This window comes from Anoplolepis gracilipes, chromosome 8 (assembly GCF_047496725.1).
Source record: "Anoplolepis gracilipes chromosome 8, ASM4749672v1, whole genome shotgun sequence".
In the NCBI taxonomy this organism is placed as follows: Eukaryota; Metazoa; Arthropoda; class Insecta; order Hymenoptera; family Formicidae; genus Anoplolepis; species Anoplolepis gracilipes.
The window spans coordinates 12,718,282-12,728,237 of NC_132977.1; the positions used below are offsets into that span (position 1 = coordinate 12,718,282).

The window sequence follows — 9,956 nt, forward strand, 5'->3', positions numbered from 1 at the left end:
CACCCGATGTAGGTTAAACGACCCGTACAAATTTTGTGCAAGTACACAGCACAATAAAAACCCGCCCGCGCTTAGACACGCGGGCAGTCGCGAAATTAAGTTAGTAGTATCAAGTGCCGTACCGAACAACCGAAAGTCAACAGTGATAAAGCGAGTATCCGACGACCAAGCAAGGAAGCGAAGAGAGTCGTGTAACCACACCTTGTAGAATTAAAGGACGCTTATTTGCTAAATCCGATTGAGTCTTTCTACTTCACGTCTTGAAACTCCTCTGGTCCGTTCCTTCCGGCAAATCCCGAACCCGTGTCGCTCAGATAGCGGCACAAGTATTACTTAAGCACAAATATTAAATTTAAAGTCTATTGTGAAATTTGACTTTGACCTTATTATGCTACGTATATCTCATCTGCATTTAAAAGACTGATTGTTAATTAACCATTTGTTAGGATAAGCGAAAAGAAAACAGAAAATTATAATTTATTTACTACGATAAGCTATAGTTACTTGTCCAAAGAGGAATTGTGATATTGCCCATAAAAGTTGAGCTCCAGTGAAGATCAAATGTATTCAATTGATGCGATTATTTTCTTCGTTTTCCATAGCCTTATTATCATATCTTTGTTTCCTTTGCTTGGCAAAGCGTAGCTATTCCGCTGCTATATGATCAAATTCTGATTCTGTCAGGCTTATGTTGCGCAACATTATTTCTCCTAGAAACAAAAATTATTAATATGTTGAGCTCATAAACATTTTGGTTTGTACATTTACTAGGATCTATAACATACTTCTCATAAGTTTCGTCATGTACAAGTCCACGATTCGAAAATTATTTCGTAATCCTTTCCACGAACAATTCATGGCACATTCATTCGTAAATATTTTTTTGAAAGTTCGATGGATATTATCTCTTGAATTATTTCCTCCGATTTTCAATAGTAAGTCTTTCTATAAAACCAAAAATACATATTACATCCATTATATAATATTATGTAAGTATTAATAAAATGCGATTGTTAAGTTCGTAAAACTAAAATATAAAATAAATAATTAAAGTCAGTGCTCTCTTAGATATAAAATAAGAATAATATAATTGGCAATAAAGAGTAGGTAAGAGTCATGTAGAATCGGAATGAATAATAAATAATACGAATTAATAATTAACCATTGTTAGGTGTAAGTTATAATTAAAAATTAATTTTTGAAAAAATATGTTAACCAAATACGTATAGTTGCATGAAATAAAATGCTACAACTTTTAACATAATTAAAACTTAAAGTTATAAATAAGAATACATCTATTTAATTTTAATGCAGACGTTTCGAGCTCAAATCTGAGTCTTCTTCAGCGCGATATTTAAATTATAATAATAAAAATTTTTTACATAAAATCATCAATAATCTATACTTAAACTTATAACTACGTCTTCGACTAACTCGCATAAAAACATCTCCGATGAGTATGTATTAGTGTTTATCAGAGAGCGGAGTCAACATTAGATTGAAGTCACTGACCTGGTAATATTGTTAGTGGAAAAACAATGTTCGTTGCAATCTGCAAAATTGATGAAGTTTTAGATTTAAAATAAGTGAAAAACTATATATATTAATCATCATTCACTAACTGTTGGACGGTCACTCACTCTTTTAACAATATTTTGTGTCGGTGGATAGTACTTTGTTGACTCAACTCCTTGTGCTGTGGAGATCGCTCGGATAGTGTCAAATAATGATATAAATTATCTGTTTATATAGTGTTATTCCCACCACTATATTTTTGGAAGGGTATTAATGATATCATGATAGACACTTGGTAAATTTTCAGTGTCAGTTTGCAGATTCAGTCCGTTCTTCTGTCTTTTGATAAATAGCATTTCAGAGATAAGCCTCGTCAAGGATTCTACTGTTATCCCAATCAAAATCATGGTCAAATTCTCTTCTGTGGTTAGTGATTACCGAAGTTGTGTTAGTATTATGATGTATATGTCTTTTATGCTCCGTAATTCTAGTTTTTAACTTACGGGAAGTTTGACCAACATATGAGGCATCACAATGGCTACACTTAATTTTATATATGACGTTAGTTTTTAATTCTGTTGGAATATTATCTTTGTGAGCTCTAATTAATTTGTTCATTTTGTTAAGACTATGGTGAGTAAGTTTCATACTTGAATTTTTCGTTATACTGTTAAATTTTTCAGTTAAACCTTGTATATAAGGTATCGTGAAATAAACCGGTTTCACGTCCTTTGGTGTATCATTTGTGAGGGTTTTGTTGTTAATGATATATTTTAAACGTGACCGAATAACATTAAAAATCAGTTTTAATGGGTAATTATTATCTAAAAGAACTCTAATAATCATGTCTAAATTTTTACAGTGATATTTGGGATTTGAGAGGAAAATTGCTCTGTCTACTAACCCGATGATTGTGCCCCGTTTCTGGTGGAGAGGGTGATGTGAGAAATAGTTGAGATATCTCCCTGAAAAGGTAGGTTTATGATACCAGTCAAATAGTAAAATATTATTAACAGTCTTAAATGTTATGTCAAGGAAATTGATTGTGTGGTCCTTCTCTAGTTCAATAGTGAACTGTATTCTGTCATGTTGAGAATTAAAAGTATTAAGTGTGTAATTTATAGAGTCAGAGGGAACAGCCATAATTATGTCATCAACAAATCTAAAATAAAACGGAGGATTAAAATGTAGTGTGTTCAGAGCTTTCTTCTCTAAGTCTTGTAAAACTATGTCAGCTATAATAGGAGATAGTGGTGAGCCCATGGGAGTCCCAAATTTGTCTATATATGACCTTGTTAAATGTGAAATACATGCAGTTTTAAATTTAACCTAATACCGTTTAAAAACTCAGTTTCAGGTATATCACAGTTATTGTTTAAATATTCCCATCTATTTGAAATGCAGTCAATCGCTAAATTCGTAGGAATGTTTGTGAAGAGTGAGATCACATCCAACGAAATAAATTTCATATTCTCATCTAAGTGGGTGTTATTCAGCTTATTAACAATATCAAAGCTATTCTTCACATAACTAGAAGGAGTCGGGAAATTATTAACCATGATCTTATGTAAATAAATGGCTAAAGAGTATAGTGGGCTATTTATGGAAGATACTATTAGTCTATACGGTGTATTCGGTTTATGGATTTTAGGTAAACCGTAAGCACGTGATAATGTGCCATCAGTGAATAATAACGATTTATACGTGGCTGTTGAGCATAAAAGACATATACATCATAATACTAACACAACTTCGGTAATCACTAACCACAGAAGAGAATTTGACCATGATTTTGATTAAGATAACGTTAGAATCCTTGACGAGGCTCCTTTTTATACCAAGAGGCTTCTGTGACGTAGAACGTCCTCGGCACGTGTACGCACTCGTAACTCGGGGAGCTCTGCTTGCCGGTGCTCGGCGCGCGGCTTATATACCTCCGAGCGTGAATTTCGCGAGGATCAGGCTCCGTGCTTGCGCCGCATAGCGGCGCGCTTCGGAGTTGCGCCACGTGCACGCTTGGGCCGTGTAATGCCGGTTGCACGTCTTCAGGCGTGGTGACATTGTCGCCACAGGACCCCCTTGATTGTGGTGAAGTCCATTTTGTGCTTTTCCGCCGGCTTCAAACCTGATGGGTTGTCGGGAAGTTTTTCCAGCGCGCGTTCGTGTTTCTGTTGGTGTTGTTTCTTCCTGCAACGTATATGCTGGCTTTTGTTTGTCTACGGAGATGTTGACTGTTTTTTCCGTTGATTTTTAGCTTGTACGACTTCTCGCTCCTGTTCAGCACTGGGTATGGTCCGTCATACGGTTGTTGGTGCGTCGTGTCATACAAACACTTGCGGTGTCGTTTTTCAGGTCCTTGAACGTGAATGTGTTCTCCGTGCCTTCTTATTTGTGGTCTTAGCTGGTGCATTGCTCTTCTTAATTTCTCCACGAAGTCGTCATTTTCCGTGCTCCCTGTCGGTTGTTCTTGTAGGAACTGGCCTGGAAGTCGGATGGTTTCCCTGTAAAACATCTCTGCTGGTGTGGCTTGGAGATCTTCCTTCCATGCTGCTCTTATGCCTAGAAGTACGACAGGTAAGACTTCTGTCCATGCTTCTGTTTGGTGGCATTTTATGGCTGTCTTAAGTTGTCTATGCAACCGTTCGACCATTCTATTCGCTTGTGGGTGGTACGCTGTGGGGCGGATGTGGCTTGTCCCTGTTAGTTTTGTTAACCGTTTGAAGAGATCTGCTTCGAACTGTCTCCCTTGGTCGGTTGTGATTCTTGCTGGGGTGCCGTACCTTGATACCCAATCTGTAAAAATGTGTTTTGCCACTGTTTCGGCTGTGATGTTCTCTATGGATATGGCTTCTGGCCATCGTGAGAATCGGTCGATGATTGTTAGGCAGTACCGGAATCCTTGTGATGATGGTAGTGGTCCTACTATGTCTGTGTTTATGTGTTGAAACCTCTTGGACGGCTCGATAAAGCTTCTTACTGTGGACTTGTTGTGTCTTGTGATCTTTGATTTCTGACATTGTGTGCATGCGCGTGCCCATCGTATGCATTCCTGCTGTGCATATGGCCATACGTATTTTTCTGTTACTAATCTTGCGGTTGCTTTTGTTTCTGGGGGTGCCAAGTTGTGTAATGATGTGAAGATTTGCCGTCTCAATTGTTTCGGTACGTATGGTCTTGCCATGGGCGTGTTGCAGTCGCAGTATAGCGCTGTCATGCTCCCTGGTAGTTGTACTTTTGCCAGTTTTAGTCCTTGGCTAGCTTCTAGGATCTCTTGTAATTCCGCATCCTCTGCTTGAGCTTGTGCCAAGATTTCGTAGCTAACAGCTCTCTCTATTGCTTGCGTTCGTGAGAATGTATCTGCTATGATGTTGTCTTTCCCGGTGATGTGTTGGATGTCTGTCGAGAATTGCCCGATAAACTCTAACTGCCTTGCCTGCCTTGGTGAGATACGTAACGCGTCTTGGTTAAAGGCGTAGATTAATGGTTTGTGGTCTGTGTATATCGTGAACGCTCCAACATGTGTCTATAATGGCGGATGGCCACGTATATCGCTAGTAGTTCTCGATTATACGGGCTGTATTGTTTCTGGGCGTTGTTTAGTTTTTTACTCAGAAATGCCAGTGGTTGCCATTGTTTGTCTTGCTTTTAGTGTATCACCGCTCCGATTGCTGTGTCTGATGCGTCTGTTGTCAGCGTGAGTTCTGCTGTTGGTTCTGGATGTGCTAATAGTGTTGCTCTTGCTAGACTTGCTTTGTAGCTATGGAAGGCTTGCTCCATCTCGCTGGTCCATGTTATTGGCGTGCTCCCTTTTTTCTTTGGGCCTTTTAGAGCCTCGTTAAGGATTGCCTGTTCGTTTGCTGCTCCCGGGATGAACCGTCTGTAGAAGTTGATGGTTCCCAGGAATTGGCGCAATTGTTTGATGTTGTTCGATCTCGGAAAGTCTTTTATCGCCTTTATCCTTTTGAGTAAAGGTGTAGTGCCGTCTTTGTTTACGAGGTATTCCAGGAATCGTACCTCGTAGGTTCCGAATGTGCACTTCGCCGGATTTATTTTGATTCCGTACTCCTTAAGGCGTCTGAATATTTCTCGCAGGTGCTCGATGTGTTCCTGCTCTGTTCGTGATGCTATTAATATATCGTCTATATATGCATAACAGTATTCTAACCCGTGGAGTACTTCGTTTATAAATCTTTGGAATGTTTGTGCTGCGTTCCTTAGCCCGAATGGCATGTATAAGAATTCGAATAGCCCAAACGGTGTAGTTATAGTTGTCTTCGGAATATCTGCTGCGTGTACCGGGATTTGGTCATACGCGCGTATCAGGTCGATTGTTGAGAACACTTGTTTCCCTGATAGTGTGTGCGTGAAATCCTCTATGTGTGGGATTGGATAGCGGTCCGGTACTGTCCTAGCATTTAGCTTTCGGTAGTCTCCACATGGTCTCCATTCTCCTCTTTTTTTAGGTACCATATGTAGTGGTGCTGATCACGGACTTTTTGATGGTCATATGATTCCTTCTTGGAGCAGTAGGTCGAATTCTAGTTTGGCTGTTTTCAATTTTTCTGGGACCAGCCTGCGCGGACGTGTGGCCTCCGGTTGTCCCGTTGTTGTCGTGATGAAGTGTTCTCTACTGTGCTTGGTTGTTTTCCTGTTTCCTTCCGGGTGCGTTATGTCAGGAAACTCTGCCAATATCTGGTAGTACTTTGTTTCTTCTCTCACTGTCTTAATTGAGTTCACTTGCGTGTGGCCTGTTGTTCCTGGGATGTGTAGTCCCGTCTTTCCATCTACCAGTCTTTTCTTGTTCATGTCTGGTAGTAGGTGATAGTGGGCTAGGAAATCTGCTCCCATTATTGGCTGGACGGTGTCGGCTATGATGAACCGCCATGGGAACGCTCTTCGCAAACCCAAATCTGGTTGTAGGGTGATTGTACCGTATGTCCATATTCTGGTGCTGTTTGCTGCATATAACTCTAGTGATTGAACGGGTTTTTCCTCTTTTAACCCTCTATATGGATAGACGCTGACGTGATAAAACCTGAGCCCGTGTCCACTAGGAACTTGGTCTTCGTTTTCGTATCCGAGATGTACAGGCGGTGCAGTGTTGGGCTTCCGTCATTTGCCGCCATTAATGACTGCCCTCTTCGTTTTTTCCTTCTTGGTACGTGCAGGGTTTTGTGCACTTCCGTGCTTCTGCGCCGACATGTTGAAGAAAGACAGAAGTGAGATTTTTCTGAGCTTTAATAAATGGAAAGTACCTAATATAAGAGATAGACTGACTGTAAGAGCTGTGCGCGGTGTTGGGCGCTTATATAAAAAATTTAACATTTTCGATATAATTTATTAATAAAGTACACTAGGTACAAAAAATTTGCTTGGAACGCATTGCTAAGATTTTATTAAATTATATCGAAAATTTTAGATTTTCGATATAAGCGCCTAACATCGCGCACAGCTCTTAATAATATAATCAGTCTCTTTATATTTGTAAAACAAATTAATTAGGTTAAAAATTTAATGTTTCTATGATACTGTTACGTCGTCTCGACTGCACGATTCCTTCCTTTCACAGAATTTTAACACCAACCGTCTACACTATGACACTCACTAGGGCACACTGCCTCAACGACTCTCGCGGAGTCGTGGTAACAACCGAGCGCGTGATAACAACTTGTTAGCATAAAAAACGGAAAAGGGCAGTACGACTCTAATCTATTAGAAAATTATAATAATACACTTAATATCAAAGTCCAAGTCCTCTCACAAAATCATGAGCGCGTGATAACAATTTGTTATCATAAAAAACGGAAAAGGGCAGTACGACTCTACTCTATTGAGAAATGATAATAATGCACTTAATACCAAAGTCTAAGTCCTCTCACAAAATCATGAGCGCGCGATAACAATTTGTTATCATAAAAAACGGAAAAGGGCAGTACGACTCTAATCTATTGGGAAATGATAATAATGCACTTAATACCAAAGTCTAAGTCCTCTCACAAATTCATGAAACACATCCTTTTCCATATGTTTCCCAAATGCACCGGAAGCACCAAAAAAAACAGGAAACGGGTTCCTGACAACGTTAGAAGAGTTTCTAACCGATAGAACTATCAGCAGAGAACATAGAAAATAATATGACTCAGAATCACATGAGCGATAATCTTGCTCCAAAAACCATATAAAAGAGGGGTTTTGGAAGAAAACAACACAAGCTTTTTCTCGAATTTCACCAGTCTGTTTTAACCCGTCATTCTGTGAAAGTGAACAGTAAAAGTTATCAACGAACCACTCGAACGCCATTGAAGGAAATCCGGTTGAACCTTGATCACATCTTCAAAATCACTCAACTCATGGCTAGAGTCAGCGAAACCAAAGCTTCAATTTCAATTAGCTCATCCTCTCGAACGACCACAATAGATTCTCCAAAGCTACAGGTATTCCAAAGGTAAACTCAAGTCGCCATTTTTTACAACCGTATCAAAACCATCGGCCAGACAAAGCGTACTGCCCATTAAACACGAATAAACATTTCCAATGAATTTAAATCCACTCCTTAACACACTTACACACTTCTTTATTTTGCATTTCTTTTTTTATTTTAATAAGATCATTGTAAACTTCCAATCAGAATTTAAAATTTATTAGTAGAGTCTCTCCCCCTTCTTTATTCTGATTGACGTCCTCCGCACTAATGTAACACCCGCGATTAAAACACTCACACACACGCAACCACACGTACTCACGCGAACATAAAATAGAAAATGATTGTAATTTAATAACAAACACATGTAAACACATATACAGGGTGTCCCCGAATTGGCGGATCAACTCTCGTGGGTAGATAGAGCGTGTTAAACTGAAGAGAAAAATCATTTTGCTAAATTCGCAATAATTAATGAGATATAAAATAAAAAGATCGGCCAATACGTGCCAGGATAAGCGCGTGGCGCGAAGAAGCCTCCTACTTGTTACTTGATACTAGGCGCACGGTGAGACAGTAGGCGGAGCGCTCTACAAAGGACGTACAAAGAACGTACAAAGGGCGTACTTAAAGAGACACGTACAGTGCGTTCTGCGTTTATATCTTGTCGCGCGCCTAGTATCAAGTAACAACTGGGAGGTTTCTTCGCGCCGTACGCTTATACTGGCAAGGATTGGTCGATCTTTATTAATTTATAGCTTATTAATTATTGCGAATTTAGCAAAATGATATAAGATTTTTTTGTTCAGTTTAACACGCTCTATCTACCGACGAGATGATTGATCCGCCAATTCGGGGACACCCTGTATATATATTATACATATATTTATAATCAAACTTGACAATAATTTTATGTAATATACTTTTAAAACTATGAATAAATTTATGTAAAATTAAACTCAATTCTCTCAGCGACTTTCAACCCCTCAATCAGTTGAAAGATCACACTTGGTCCTATATCCCGCATAATAAAGATTAATTTCTTTTACCAAAAAGGACCTTTCGACGAATGTCTGAAACAACAAGTAATAGCGATATTCATTATCGTTGACTTGTTTTTGGACCTGATAATTCGTTCGACTCGAAACCTGATACATCCTGACCTGCACGGTTTCGAGAGCTGGCTGTTACGCCCTTCTTTTTAACTCATCTTTTCCGAGTCTGGACGTAACAATACATACTTCTTATTTTGTTAGGTTTTCGAGATGTTTGGGAACTTTCATTATCCTCTTCCTCACTGCTATATGCACGGATGCTTGGTACATGTTGCCTTTTCCCTCTTCCCAATCGTTCTTCATCCGTCGTTTGATAATTGGAATCTGCAGCGTTTTTTCGAGCTGATTCCAGAGATGCTAAAGAAGAAAAATTCTTAAAATTTTGTGTACATTTTATAATTTTACGACAAATATTAACGCACAAGTACTTACAACAATATTTGATTAACTCTACTTCGTATTGGACTCAAGTGTCATAATTAGGAGCCGCATAGTTATTTATCAGTGTTGCGCAATTTGCTGTTCGAGGTGGCCAAAAACACCATTGTCCTTTGGCAGTTTTTTCCATCAACCAAATTACTGGTATTTCAGAATATGAAGAATCCAATTTAAATTTTACAACAGCATACTTCCTTGTACTTTCAATAATGCCATTCATTTTGAAATTAAAATAAAAAGAATATTTATATTGAACATTATCTCATAAATAAAATTTGAAAATTAATAATAGTATCTATTAACATGAATAATAGTAAAATTTAACATGCAGATAATTTTATAAGTATTCTATAAATAAGAATTATAATAGTATATATATTAAGAGAGTTCTAATACTGGGATATGAGGGGAGTGAAGTAAGCGGTTCCCCCGCTTACCTCACCCCCCGGTACTGATATGGAGAGGGGGGTACCAAATGCCTCTCAGATTGAGGGGAAAGAGGGGGTACCAAATGTTCTCCCAGATTG

At 38.7% G+C, this 9,956-nt stretch overlaps 1 protein-coding gene across 1 annotated transcript; it reads right to left on the minus strand.

Moving 5' to 3' along the window:
* Nucleotides 1–567: 567 nt before the first annotated feature.
* LOC140668869 (uncharacterized) lies at nucleotides 568–9,649 on the minus strand. Its single transcript, XM_072898192.1, is given in 7 exon segments — nucleotides 568–710; nucleotides 786–945; nucleotides 3,641–5,038; nucleotides 5,173–5,639; nucleotides 6,099–6,578; nucleotides 9,178–9,348; nucleotides 9,424–9,649. Coding segments are annotated over 7 exon segments (3,045 nt in total).
* Between the last annotated feature and the right edge of the window lie 307 nt (nucleotides 9,650–9,956).